This window comes from Trichechus manatus, unplaced genomic scaffold (genome assembly GCF_000243295.1).
Source record: "Trichechus manatus latirostris isolate Lorelei unplaced genomic scaffold, TriManLat1.0 scaffold00001, whole genome shotgun sequence".
Taxonomy (NCBI): domain Eukaryota; kingdom Metazoa; phylum Chordata; class Mammalia; order Sirenia; family Trichechidae; genus Trichechus; species Trichechus manatus.
In genome coordinates, this window is record NW_004443937.1 from 31,548,354 (window position 1) to 31,564,169 (window position 15,816).

General features: G+C 37.2%; 1 protein-coding gene across 1 annotated transcript in view; it reads right to left on the minus strand.

The window, feature by feature from the left end:
- Window positions 1–15,816, minus strand: part of SFMBT1 (Scm like with four mbt domains 1) — a 74,902-nt gene that overhangs the window by 46,549 nt on the left and 12,537 nt on the right. Inside the window, exon 3 of the mRNA XM_004368612.2 lies at window positions 5,254–5,348. Coding sequence (XP_004368669.1) covers window positions 5,254–5,348 — 95 coding nt within the window. The remainder of the gene's footprint in view (window positions 1–5,253; window positions 5,349–15,816) is intronic.

Consider the following 15,816-nt stretch of genomic DNA (forward strand, 5'->3'; position numbering starts at 1 on the left):
CTAGTCTGGGGGAACACTGAAGAGAAGAAGGCTGACAGAGAGAAAGCCCCCCCCCTGGAGCTGATGCCCTGAATTTGGACTTTTAGCCTACTTGATTGTGAAGAAATAAATTTCTCTTTGTTAAAGCCATCCACTTGTGGTATTTCTGTTATAGCAGCACTAGATGACTAAGACACATAAATTTATACTTACAATATTTTTACGCAAACGCCTTCTGTGTTCTTCTGCTGACTGCGCCCTCCTCCCGTGAGATATTTTCATAAACATGCTATGCTAATTTTTTTTTTTTTAAACAGCAACACATGGAAGACGACTGACATGGTGATGCTTGTGAGGGTGTCTCATGGGCGGAGGGTGCAGCTGGCAAATGCAGAGGGCGCACATTCTCTGCATAAAAGTACAGTATTTTTATACATTTACCATTATATAGCATGAATGACATAACAACTAGAATTACCAATCAAAAATACCTTTAAACTGGCCCTTATATTTGCCAATAAAATTACTCTTAATGGAGATCTTTTTTTACTTTGTATGGCTTAGAGTTACTGTCTAATAACCTTTCCTTTCTATCTGAAGGCCTCTCTTTAGTATTTTCTGTAAGGAAGTCTGTATGGGAGGTAATGACCTCCCTCAGCTTTTATTTTGGAATTTCTTAATTTTTCTCTCATTCCTGAAGGACAGTTTTGCCGGATATGATATTCTTGATAACAGTTCTTTCTTTCGGCACTTTAAATATGCCTTTCCACTGCCTTCTGGCCTCCAAGTTTTCTGAGGAGACATTGTCACTTAATCTTAAGCATCCTTTGTATGTGACAACTTGCTTCTCTATTACTGCTTTCAGGATTCTTTGTCTTTACTTTCTGAGAGCTTGATTATAATGTATATTGGTGTGGACTTCTTTGGGTTTATCCTACTTGGAATTCATTCAGCTTGTTGTATTTGTAGATTGATTTGGAAAGTTTTCTGCCATTATTTCTTTAAATATTCTTTTTCTCTATTTCTTTCTGGGATTCCTATGTTGCATATGTTAGTTCACTTGATGGTGTCCAACATTTCCATTAAGCTATGCTCAGCAGTCTTGAGCCTTCTCTCTTGTTACTCTTCAGATGCCATAATTTTAATGACCTTATATTTTAGTTCACTGATTCTTTCTTCTGCCAGTTCAAATCTGCTGCTAAGTCCTACCAATGAGTGTTTATTTCAGTTATTATATCTTTTAGTTCCAGTATTTCTATTTGGTTTCTTTTTCTATCGTCTATTTCTTTATTTATGTTCTCATTTGTTCATGCACTGTTTTCTGAATTTCCTTTAGTTCTTTGTCTTCCTTTAGTCTTTTTTAGTTTAATATTGTTGTATTATATTTTTCCAGTCTGTTCATTATCTGGGTTTCCAAAGGGATGCTTTCGTCCCTTTTGCCTTGTTCTTTTGAATGGGCCATCATTTCAAGTTCCTTTGTATGCCTTGTGATTTTTTGCTGAATCTGGGACATTAGAATATTATAATGTGTTAGCTTTATCAATTCCCCCATATACATGGTGAATTCAAAAGCACTCATTTCTGACAAAACAGGCGTAGTCTTCCAGTTTTGCTCACTGCTCCTGCCCTTACCCTGTGAGACCTCTGATTCAGGCGAGACTGACATTTCAGTCCTTCAGCAATTCCCAAACGAATCTGAAAACACACACTGATCAATGTGCCCTTAGCCAGGCACAGGCTCCAGTCCTTGCTCATTGCTCCCTCCCCTGCTCTGTGAGGTTTATGATTCAGGCCAGACCAAGGCCCCAGAACTTCAGGCCACACCTCGACCAGTAATATACATCCTTAACAGTCTACCAGGAAGATCTGCCCCATTTCCTTCAGAGCCAGAGATGTGGGCCCTGCTTAGTACACAGGAGAGCTATAGGTCAGCTAGAACTGCCACATCAGGAGGGAGAAAGGTGGGAACAGTGGAAGAAGAGGTCTTTCTACCATTTGAAATTCAACTTTATCTTTTTTCAGTTTGCAGCTCCATTCTGCTGTCCTTTCCATTTTCAGGATTCTTACAAGGTACAGATTTCTAGTTGCTTTTGTTGGTGGTTTTGTGGGGAGGGTTGGGATCCTAGACCTGCTCATGCTGTCATCTTCCAAGCACCTTTCCCTTTAATTTTTTTTTTTGCAGGGCAGGTCTCCTGGTAATTAATTCTTTCAGGTTTCATTTTCCTGAAAAAAATCTTTATTTCTGCTTCATTTCTGGAAATTTTCACTGAGCATGGAATTCTGGATTGACAGATTTTTTCTTTCAACACTTTAAAGATGTCACTCCACAGTCTACTGGCTTGCACGATTTGCTATAATTAATATCTTTGTTCCTTTGTATGCGTCTTTTTCTCTCTAACTGGCTTCAAGATTTTCTCTTCTTTGGTTTTCAGTAAAATGATGTGCCTAGGTGGATTTTGTCTTTTTGTTTGCTTGTCTGTTTAGTCTCTGAGCTTCTTAAATCTGTGGTATGAAGTCTTTCTTTCTTTTAGAAAATTTTCTGCCATTATCTCTTCAAATATCCTTTCCTCACTCTCTCCTCTTTCTCCTTCTGAGATTCCAATTACATATATGTTAGACTTCTTGATATTGTCCCACAGCTGTGGAGTATTCTGCTCTGTGTCTTCTCCACTCTTTTTTATCTCTACATTTCAGTCTGGGTAATTTCTATTGACCTATCTTCAAGTTCACTGATCTTCCGATGATCCTATCAAAGGCATTTATCAACTCTGTTACCAAGGTTTTTCATTTCTATTATTTCCATTTGATTCCTTCTAATAGCCTCCATCTCTCTGCTGTAATTTCCTTTCTGTCCATGCATGTTGACCGCCTATCCCACTAGAGTTTTCAACATATTATAGTTATTTCAAATTCTCTAATATTTCTAACATCTGGGTCATATCCAAGTCTGGTTATGTTGATTGCTTTGTTTCTTAACAATGTGCTGTTTTTATCTTGCTTCTTTACGTGCCTCATAATGTTTGGTTGAAAGCTAAGCACGCTGTGTAGTATTTATGCCTGGAAATGAGTATGTTTCTTCATTTTTTAGGTTTTCGTATGGGGAGAGGGGTGAGTTGAAACAATCTAATCACAAGCGGAGCTGGATTTGGGTGTTATTATTGCTATGATTATTCACAGTACACTATAGATTTCAAATTCCTGTAGCCTTATCTAGTTTTTAGGATGTAGGCTCCTTTGCCAGAGAGTTTTTCTCAATATCTTCTACGCCACCCTCAGCTTTAGGTCCTCTCTTTGTGCTTGTACTCAAAGAAGGTCTCCATGCTATTGCCTCTCCCCAGCAATAGAATGCTCTTACTCAGCATTTTTTAACCTGGTAGTTAAGAGCATGAGAGGATGGGTTTTCTCTGAGGTTCAGTTTCAGTCTTAGGTAGGCTTTGAGTCTCTGGCTCTTGTGAGTGGGAACTTCCAAGAGATCCTATCCTGAGGTTGATAGAGTTTGCACCCTTTCCCCCATCAGCTTAAAGCTTTTGTTCTAGAGGATCCAGGTGGGGCCTAGTTCCTGTCCCATAGAGAGTGCTGTTCCATCATAAGGCATGCACCATGAGAAAGGCTTTTTCACTCTTAGACCCTTCCTCCCTGCAAATCTGGTTTGTCTGTAAGTCCTTTTTCAGCCCTGACTTCCCTCCTTATCAAGTCTTTGTTTCAGACTAGGGCCTATAAAACCCTTGCCAGCAGCCAGCACATCCATCTCCATTGTTCCAAACAAGAGACTGGAGATCTGAGTTCTACACCAAATTTGTCTGTGATCTGCTAGCCATAGGCTTCCTTTCTCAGCATCTTCCTGCACCCATACTTGATTTTCACTATATTTGGCAATCCTTTACCATATGCTGTGATCAAATATTACAAATTTTTAAAAAATTGTAAAAAATTACAAATTTGAAAAAAATTACAATTTTTTGTAATTCTGTAAAAATTTGTTTAAAAATTACAAATATTTCCTGTATTTTACAACGTCAGAATATGCATTTGTTTTTCAATCTCCTTGTTACTTTGTCATTCAAAAAGGAAAATTAGAATCTTTTTCTTTAAAATGATGTTTTTAAAACCAGAATTTTGGTAAGAGAATTTGTTCTCCATTTTTACTTTACTGTAAATAAATAAGCATATGTGAATATATACGAGAGTAGGAATAACATTTAAAGAAGAATTCAAAGGTATTACATAACTGCTAAAAGGCTCTCCTATTTCTACCATGCTAAAAAACAAATTGAAAACAATTACATATGCTTAACCAATGCAATATAAAAGGACATCCTTACCGGAAATGTACAATTATTGCCATTTCAACTTAAGAGAGAAATAAATAATAATTAAAAAGGGCAACTAATATGACTGGGTTTTTACATGAAGACAAACTAAAAATAGCAGGACTCTTCAACTTATAAAGACACCAAGTAAAAGAATATGATCCAACTTCACAAAATCATGGACTATACTGAGCGTCTTCACAAATCCTAGAACTTATTTCATGGTGAACATGAAATAAGTAGTTACTTATTTCATGGTGAACATGAAATAAGTAGTTACTTATTTCATGGTGAACATGAAATAAGTAGTTTTAGAATCAACAAATTTAGGAGTTTTAAGCAAGAGTTAAGGGTGAACAGGTTAAAAAAGCAGGTCTAGATATATTAACACACACACACACACATATTTTACATTTTAAAGCTGCCACATAGCTGTGCCTTGATTTAAAAAAAAAAACAAAAAACAAAAAACCTGGACTATTAGGGAATAAAATTGAGCTGCACATGCCACTAATATTACCCAATGACTTTGCTCCATTATCCAATAATTTCAATTCATGTAAACTTTAAGAGCAAGGATCATTGTTTTACCAACTGAAGGGAAGCAAATAACATTATTGAAATTATTTTCAATGAGCAAACCAAGTCATAAAATCCTATAAAGTGAAATACAAGAAAGTAAACCATTTTCTTCAATTTATGAGGTTTTTTGACAAAATAAAGGAATATCCAAGAATGGTAAAAAAGATAAGACCCGCATTGAGTGGCAGAAAATATACAAAACTAAGAAAGACTGTAGAATAAGTCAAGTTCTCTTAATGAGGGTAGTAGATGGAGGGAAAAGAGAAAAACATTCTAATGCTTTCAAGTGTCCCAACTTAAAGTAACTCGAAACTCTCTAATGACACTACATGATTCAAAGGAAAGGAATATAACCAGTAAAACAAATACAGTTATTGCTTACATGTTTAAAAGACCCATAGGGAACTGCTGTGGATCCTGTGTCTTCTAGGTAATCTTCCCAGCTTAATTCCACTTCTTCCACACCAGATCCAGTATCTGGAATTAAAAACAAAAACAGGTGAACCCAATCAAAGAAAATTCAAGGTACAAAACCATAAACTAGTAAACCTAACTTACAGAATTTACTTCACGATAAGTTGATTGATTTTACACAAAAGAATTAAGAGTTCTTTTTAAATGATAGGTTCCCTTCATGCACTGATTTTAATGAATCTCAACAGTGCAGTACTATGACAGGCCGTTTCCTGCTGGGATCCGATCTGGAGGTCACCCAAATGGATCATGTAAAGCTGGTGTGAGTGTAAACTACTGCAATCATTTTAAAGCGCAATTTAGTATCTAATGCCATGTATTTAAGATATTTAACAGGCATATCGAACTTAAATTTTCAACCTGATCTGCCTTAGCATCATCCAACTGAGTAAATTATACCACTAGTCAATCTTTTGCCTCAATCCAAAAAATGTGGAGTTGTTCTTGATTTCCTTCCTTTCTTTCATGCGTATAGGGTTAATTTTACCCAAAGAATTTGGTCTTTGTCCTTGGTCCTGAGAGATAACCTCCAAAACCCTGGAATTTCCCCAGTGACTGAGGTTTCTTAGAGGAGGGCTCCAAACCACATCTATCTAATAGGTTAAGCTAATGAGGTGACTCAGGTAGGGACTGGCCATATCAGAAAGATTCACCACGTGTTATCAGCTGACCTCAGAGACGGAGAGGAGGGCACGATTCAATCAGTCCTGCCTACATGATAGAGCCCCAATAAAGGCACTAGACACGGCAGCTCCATGGGCTTCCTGGTTGGTGACAGGTATCAATGCATGCAGGAGAGTAGCAAGTTCCTTTTTGGTACATGGAAGCCTCACATTAGAAACCCTCTCAGACTTGCCCTCTGCATCTCTTCATTTGTATTCTTTTTGCTATAAGACAACTGTAATCGTAAGTATGGCGAGTTCTGTGAGTCATTCTAGCAAATTATTGAACCTCAAGGAGTAGCAGGAGACAGCAGGTCAGAAGTGATAGGGGCTGGTAACTCCTGAGCTTCTAGCTGGTATCCTGAGTAGGTACAGAAAACCCTCGAATTTGTAGACAGCAGGTCAACAGTGAGGGTCTTGTGGGGATCATCAAGTTTGCAGCTGGTGTCTGAAGTCCTGGGCAGACTTGGCAGTCTAGATAGCTCTGCCCTTTAACAAGATCTGACCAAGCTCTGGTGGTTAGGGTCAGAGGAATAAGCACTGCATCATGCAGCTGGTGTTAGAATTGAACAGAATAGAACTGAACTGATTGAATTCATTCATTTGGTGTAAGAAATGGACAGACTGCAATGATTTCCTAATCGTTAGTGTCAGAGATGCAGGATTTGATCTTTACATTAACTTACACCCAATCTACTAGAAAATTCAGTAGGTACTACACTACATCTTTAAAACATCTCAAATCTAATCACTTCTTAACATATCTACTTCTACCTCTCTACCCCAAGGCATAACCATAATATTTTCACCTTTCAATCACACTTAAAAAATAAAATCTAAAATCCTGGGAGACTACAAGGTCCTATGTGATTTGGCCCCTGGCTACCTACCCTTCCACCTCGTCCCCAGCCAGTCTCCCATGGCTCACTACACTCAGGTGACAGGTCCTTGCCACTGTTCTCTAATCATGCTCGTTCTTCAAAGCCTTCGCATTTGCTGCTCCCTCAAAGACTCTTCCCCCAGAGTATCTAATTCCTTCATTTAAGTTTCTACTCAAATGTCACCTCTTCAAAAAGTTCTTTCATCAGCATCCAACTAAAATAGAAATTCCAGGGCCCCGCTTTCATTTTCTTCACAGTATTCGTTCCTGCCCAACAGTATACCATATGTCTATTTATCTCTTCCATTAGATCGTAAGCTCCACGAAGGCAGGAACTTTCTTTTGGTCACTCCTATATGTCTGTCACTTAGACTGTTAAGTACCTGGTATACTGTAGAGACAATAAATATTTGTTGAATGAGCAAAGATTCAAATACTCCATAATCTAATAATCCCAATTCATGTAAACTGTAAGACAAGATTCATTGTTTTGCCAATTGATGTATCCCCACTGTCCAGAACAATGCTTGGCACACAGTAAATTCTCAATAAACAGTTGGTAAATGAGTACACCCTAGGGAAACCCAGGCTTCATACAAACACAGGAAGACAAATACAAGAATGTTCACCATAGCAATGTTTTCAGTAGCAACAACTGGGAAGAATCACTAGGAGAACAGATAAATTATGGTAATCCTACTATAAAATATTACTATACAGGCATACCTCGTAGATATTGCGGGTTCAGTTCCAGACCATTGCAATAAAGCAAGTATCGCAATAAAGCAAGTCACATGAATTTTCTGGTTTCCCAGTGCATATAAAAGTTATGTTTACACTATTCTGTAGTCTATGAGGACCCCTGGTGGCACAGTGGTTAAGAACTTGGCTGCTAACCAAAAAGGTCAGCAGTTTGACTCCACCAGCTGCTCCTTGGAAACTCTATGGAGCAGATCTACTCTGTCCTGTAGGGTCACTATGGGTCGGAATCAATTCGACAGCAATGGGTTTCACAGTCTATTAAGTCTGCAACAGCATTATGTCTAAAAAAAACAATGTATACACCTTAATTTAAAAAAAATACTTTATTGCTAAAAAATGCTAACCATCATCTGAGACCTCAGTGAGTCGTAATCTTTTTGCTGGTGGAGGGTCTTGCCTCAGTGTTGATGGCTGCTGATGGATCAGGATGATGGTTGCTGAAGACTGGAATGGCTGTGGCAGTTTCTTAAAATAAGACAACCAATTAACTATTCCTTTCATGGAAGATTTCTCTGTACAATATGATACTGTTTGATAGCATTTTACCCCCAGCAGAACTTCTTTCAAAATTGTAGTTAGTCCTCTCAAACCCTAAAGCTACTTTATCAACTAAATTAATGTGATATTCTAAATCCTTGGTTGTCATTTCAACAATGCTTACAGCATCTTCACCAGGAGTAGATTCCATCTCAAGAAACCACTTTCTTTGCTCATGCATAAGAAGCAACTCCTCATCCATTAAACTTTTATCATGAGATTGCAGCAATTCAGTCACATCTTCAGGCTCCACTTCTAATTCTAGTTCTCTTGCTATTTCCACCACATCTGCAGTTACTTCCTTCACTGAAGTCCTGAACCCCTCAAAGTCATCCATGAAGGTTGGAATCAACTTCTTCCAAACTCTTGCCAATGTTGATATTTTGACCTCCTCCCATGAATCATGAATGTTCTTAATGACATCTAGAATGGTGAATTCTTTCCAGAAAGTTTTAAATTTACTTTGCTTAGATCCATCAGAGAAATCAGTATCTGTGGCAGCTACAGCGTTATGAAATGTATTTTTTAAATAAGACTTGAAAATCAAAATTACTCCTTGATCCATGGGCTGCAGAATGGATGTTACGTTAGCAGGCATGAAAACAACATTAATCTTCTTGTACATCTCCATCAGAGTTCTTGAGTGACCAGGTGCATTGTCAATGAGCAGTAATATTTTGAAAGGAATCTTTTTCTCTGAGAGTACGTTTCAACAGCGGGCTTAAAATATTCAGTAAACCATGTTGTAAACAGATATGCTGTCATCCAGGCTTTGTTGTTCCACTTACAGAGCACAGGTAGACGAGATTTAGCATAATTATTACAGGCCCTAGGATTTTCCAAACGGTAAACGAGCATTGGCTTCAACTTAAAGTCACCAGCTGCATTAGCCCCTAACAAGAGAGTCAGCCTGTCCTTTGAAGCTTTGAAGCCAGGCATTGACTTCTCCTCTCTAGCTATGACAGTCCTAGTTATCTTTTTCCAATACAAGGCTGTTTCATCCACATTGAAAATCTGTCGTTTATTGTAGCCACCTTCATCAATTAGCTAGATCTTCTGGATAACATGTTGCTCACCTTGCACTTTTATGTTATAGAGATGGCTTCTTTCCTTAAACCTCATCAGCCAACCTCTGCTGGCTTCAAACTTCTTCTGCAGCTTCCTCACCTCTCTCAGCCTTCACATAACTGAAGAGAGTTAGGTCCTTGCTCTAGATTAGATTAGGCTTTGGCTTAAGGGAATGTTGTGGCTGGCTTGATCTTCTATTCAGACCACTGAAACTTTCTCCATGTACCAGCAATAAGGCTGCTTTCCTTTCTTATCATTCATGTGTTCACTGGAGTAGCACTGTTAATTTCCTTCAAGAATTTTTCCTTTGCATTCACAACTTGGCTAACTGTTTGGTGCAAGAGGCCTAGCTTTCAGCCTAGCTCAGCTTTCAATATGCCTTCCTCACTGTCTTGGTCATCTAGTGCTGCTATAACAGAAATAACCACAAATGGATGGCTTTAACAAAGAGAAATTTATTTTTTCACAGTCTAGTATGCTAGAAGTCCAAATTCAGGGTGTCAGCTCCAAGGGAAGGCTTTCTCTCTTTGTTGGCTCTGGAGGAAGATTCTCGTCATCAATCTTCCCTTGAACTAGGAGCTTCTCCACGCAGGAAGCCTGGGTCCAAAGGACGTGCTCTGCTTCATGTGCTGCTTTCTTGCTGGTACGAGGTCTTTGTGTCTCTCTGTTCGCTTCTCCCTTTTATATCTCAAAAGAGACTGGCTTAAGACACAATCTAATCTTGTAGATCTCATCAATATAACTGCCGCTAATCCATCTCATTAACTTCATAGTGATAGGATTCTCAACACATAGGAAAATCACATCGGATGACAAAATGGTAGACAATCACACAATACTGGGAATCAGGACCCAGCCTAATTGATACACATATTTTTGATGGACACAATTCAATCCGTGACACTCACTAAGCTTAATAATTTCTAGCTTTTGATTTAAAGTGGGAGACATGTGACTCTTCCTTTCACTTGAACACTTAAAGGCCACTGTAGGATTATTAATTGGTCTAATTTCAATATTGTCACGTCTCAGGGAATAGGAAGATCTGAGGAAAGGTAGAGAGATGGGAGAACGGCCAGTCAGTGGGGCAATCAGAATACACACAACACTTATGGATTAAGTTCGCCGTCTTATATGGGTGTGGTTTGTGGCACCTCAAAACAATAATAGTAACATCAAAGGTCACTGATCACAGATCACCATAACAGATATAACAATCATGAAAAAGTTTGAAATATTGCAAGAATTACCAAAATGTGACACAGGGACACAAAGAGAGCACGTGCTGTTGGAAAAATGGCGCCAATAGGCTTGCTCGACACAGGGTTGCCACAAACCTTCAATTTGTAAAAAACGCTGTTATCTGTGAAGCGCAATAAACCAAAGTATGCCTGTATAACAGTTGAAATGAATGAACTAGTACTGACATAGATAAATCTAAAAAAAAAAAGTCACGTAAAAAAGGTAAGTACAGAGTGAAAAGCACAGCAAGATAGAATTTAGGTTTCAAAACAACACTTTGCAGTATAATGTTTATGAATACATGTATACTAATAAAAGTATAAAAACAAGAATGGGAAGAATATTCATCAACTTCAACATTGTTGTCTCTGGGGATGGAGAAAAAAGCCAGGATTAGGTGGAAGCTACAAAGAATGTTTAAACTATTATGTTTCTTTAAAAAAAAATGGAAACAAATATTGGGCAATATTAACATTTATTAAGTCTTCTCAGGGTAGACACATGGGTGTTTGTTATATTGTTTTCCATACATTTTTATGTGTTTTGAAATTCTTCATTAAAAATATAGCAAACCAACAAAGACTGCATGGGAACATCTTAGAAGCACAGTTGAGTAGAAAGTCAATTTCTATTACTAAAACAGAACAGAGTTAGGCATTCATGGCCCTTAACAGGGACCCTAGTCTCTCAAACAGCTTGCTAATTTAAAAATAAACAACAATAAAAATTAGGAATTAAGGACTAAAATCTCTCATATATTGAAAACTACTAAAAACCGAGAAGAAACAAGACTAGTGATCTGATGAAAAATGAGCAAAATATATGAAAAGAAAGTTCACAAAAAAGAAGTGCAAACTGTCCTTAAACACGTGAAAATTGACTCATAGTAAGAGAAATGCAAATTAAAACTACTACACTCATACATCAGTTTGGAAAAAAATCCAAAGTTTGACAACATATTCTGTGGCGAGGCTGTATTTAAATAGCAGGTAATGTATAATGATACAACCCCTCTGAAGGAGAAGTTGGCAATATCTAGCAGAATTACATATGCATTTACCTTTTGATCCAGCAATCCCACTTCTAGGAATCTATCCCAAAGATATGCTGCCAAAAATACGAAAAGACATATATACAAGGCTCTTCATTGCACCAAGACTGGAAACAACCCGAGTGTCAATTAATAGGGAGCTGGTTGAATAAACTATGGCATAACTACCTAACGCAGTACTGTACAACTATAAAAAGAAATGAGGTCGATCTCTATAGACTGACGTGGAATAATCTCCAGAATCTATTAAGTGATAACACTAAACTACAGAGCAGTTTTCATTGTATCCCTACTTTTTCTATAAGGTGAGAGAGATACAAATATTAACATGTATCTTTAAATATGCATACATATTTGTTTATATTTTTTAAATGAGCAATGGAAAAATAAATTAAAAAGTAATAAAACTGATAGTGTATATGGAGAAGGAGAAAAAGGACATATAATATCAGGTTGAAAGTACAAATATGCCTTGTTACATAATTTTGTCTTTGGAACTATGTAGTTACTTCGCATAATTTAGAAACACAAATCAAAAAGAAAAAAATTATAAAAATTAAAAATGAGTGGAAATAAATGAGCCTAACTGCTGGTGGTAAAGCCACAAAGAAAAAAAGGATTCCTTTAAGTCATGTTAACATGCAAACTCTAGAGGGATATATTTAGAGGCAAAAAGAACCATACAGAAATCTTAAACTGCACTCTGTTATCTTTTTATATTTGGAATGTTGGTATTTTAAAATAATTATAGGTATATGAAAGGATAAAAACAAGTAATGATATCAATATCATTAAAAATCACCACTTTTCCAAAAGGAGAAGAAATACAAGGATAAAATCACACAAGTAAAAATCCTGGTAATTTTAAGTCAAAATTGTAAATGTTAATAAAAAATCATGATTTTCTTTTCACTTCAAAATATGTGCATTTTCTAGCTGTGCCTATGGATAAGACCAAAAGGAATGACAACCTAGTATCATCGAGTACCCTGGAACTCACACTGTGATCTCAAAAACCGTATCTACTAAAAAAGAAAAAGCACTCCCCAGAGCAATGGCTGATTGCAAACTTGGGACAGGAAATGCACAAGAGATTATCTGGGAACCTTATTGTGCCAGAAAGCATGGAAGCCATCGAACATTGATGACATCATATCAAAAGAACACAGGGACCAATTTGAAAGGTCTCCCAGTGGTATAGGATGGGGCAAGGTGATAATGAAATAAATGATGACTGCAAAGGAACCCTGGTGGTGCAGTGGTCAAGCGATCGGCTGCTAACCGAAAGATCAGAGATTGGCACTTACCAGGCATTCCACAAGAGAGAGATGTGGCAATCTGCTTCCATAAAGATTTACAGCCTTAGAAACTCTAGGGGGCAGTTCTACTCTGTCCTACAGGGTCACTATGAGTTGGAATCGACTTGACAGCAACGGGTTTAACAGGCAATGGATTCAAACTCATCAAATGTGTCTGCGTGTGCGTGTGTGTGTCTGTGTGTGTGTCTGTGTATTACTTATTTAAATCTATGAGTTAATAATAATATTTAAAACAAAAGAAAACATATTGACTCCTGAAATGGTGGAGTATGTCAGCGAACCCAATGTCCCACAAAAGCAACAAAAATACTGGCAAAACAATGAAAATTAACCATTTGAAAACACTGGAAATTAATCAAAGGCACAGAACAAACTGAAAGTCTTCATTCAAGACAACCTATTGAACCTCTGTAAGAACAGCAGGGTCTGTGGCATTTTAAGTTGAGGCTATTCCCATCTCTCATCCTTCCCCAGCTCAGTGGCACAATAGCCATGAAAAGCCAGCAGCCTCAAGCAACCAGAGAGGATTGACCTCTTTTGGAACACTGTTAAAAGCGCCATCCCCAGACCACAGTCTATATACTGGCCAAATCAGTAGCTTCTAGAAAATTTCCATACTCAGAACATTGTTGCTACTTAATTTGTCTCAGAACTCAACTGTGTTTAAAAAAAAAAAAGTATCCCCAGGACATTACCAAAAGCAATCTGCTAGTAACATTGCAGCTACCTAAGGCTGTGATTTCAGCTGGAGCAAACAAGAGCCCAGCCAAAAATCTAAAAGGAAGACTGGAGAACTAAAAGGCCATTTGAAACGACATACTCTTGAGGATTTAGAAGGTTCTGCACATCTGCAGAGCTGTGCACATACCAGAAACCCTGGTGGCACAGTGGTTAAGTGCTACGGCTGCTGACCAAAAGGTCAGCAGTTCGAATCCACCAGGCGCCCCTTGGAAACTCTATGGGGCAGTTCTACTCTGTCCTATAGGGTCTCTATGAGTTAGAATTGACTCAGTGGCAATGGGTTTGGTTTCCTTCAGGTACATAAACCCAGGAAAGACTTGGAAAAGGAAAAGGAACCAGTCATTAACCTCTGGCTGACCTTGAGGCCCTGAGCAAGCAAGAAGTGAAAGCTAAAGCTGAGTTATAAACTACCTGAGGATTGAAGGCATGCTTTCACACACAGATCCATTTGGCAAAGGGTGGAAGACTTACTGGTTTAAGGCATTTAAGGAAATCTTCCAGCTGATCATTGGATGGCCACTAAATCATACTGACCCAAGGATAACCCATGGGAAGCCAGGCTTAAAAATAAAAAAGACTTTTTAAAAAAAAAAAAAAAAGCTAGCAGAGAACTCAATAGACACACACTTCAAGGAACACAAAAATCTATGAACTTAATCAAGGAAAGTCACTAAACAAATAAGCAGTTATAAGAAAAAAAAACTAACAAATCAATAACAACAACAAAACTTGAAGTGAGTGGTATCTGATACTAGAATCATTACACTCTATTATCTTAAATGTCCAGTTCTCAACAACAACAACAAAAAATTATAAGATATGCAAAGAAACAGAAGAGTATAGCTCATACACAGGAAAACAAGGAGCCAACAGAAAATGTCCCTGATAGGGACCCAGATGTTGGACTTGAAAAGAAAGACTTTAAATAAGCTATTTTAAATATGTTCTAACAACCAAAGGAAACTATGTTTAAAGAATTAAAGAAAAATGTGACAATCATTTCTCACTAAATAGAGAATTTCAGTAAAGAGAAATAATAAAAATGAACCAAATGAAAATTCTGGAGGTGAAAAGTCCCATAATTGATTTGAAAATTTGTTAGAGGGGCTCAACAACAGATCAGAGCTCACAGGAGAAAAAATAAATATAGATCAATAGAGATTATCCACTATGAGAAACAGAGGAGGAAAAAATGAAGAAAAATGAACAATAAATAAAATTATAAAAAAATTGAACAGAGCCTCATAAACCTGTGGGACACTACCTCGCCTACCAACATATGCATAATGGGAGACCCAGAAGAAGAAGAGAAAGAGAAAGAGGCAGAAAAAAATATATGTGAAGAAATAATGGCTAAAACTGACCTAAATTTGATTTTTAAAAACTAATAAACATCCGAAAAGTTCAATGAACTCCAAGTAGAATAAACACAAAGAAATCAATATGTACACATAGCATAATCAAACTGAAAAAAGTCAAAGATAAAAAGAAAATTTGAAAGCAGTAAGAGAAAAACAGCTTATTACATACAAGGAATCCTAAATAAGATCAACAGCTGACTTCTTATCTGAAAATATGGAGCCACAGGCAGTGGGATGCCATATACAAAGCCCTGAAAGAAAAGAACTGTCAACCAAGAATTCGATATCTGACAAAACTATCCTCCAAAAATAAAAATATTTCCAGATAAACAAAGACTGAGAGACTTCACCAACAGCACACCTGCCCTACCAGAAATACTAAAGGGAGTCCTTCTGTCTGAAAAGAAAGGACACAAGACGGTAACTCAATTCACAAGAAGAAATAAAAAACACTGGCGATATTAATTACACGGGTAAATATATAAAACAGTACATATTTTAAAATACATTTCTTCTAACTGATTTAAAAGACAACTGCATAAAACAATAATTACTAACATGTGTTAATGAGATTATAATATATAAAGCTATCACAAAGTATAACAAAAATAGCACAAAAGAAGAGAGAAGGGTAGGGAGCTATACTGGAGCAAAGTTTCTCTACACTATTGGAACTAAGTTAGTATCAATCTGAATTAGATTGTTTTAAGATGTATATTGTAATCCCCAGAGCAACTACTAACAAATATGCAATGAGAAAGAACAACAATGAATCTGTGAAGCATCTCATAACATGGATGAAACTGGAGGACATTATGCTGAGTGAAATAAGTCAATCACAAAAGGAC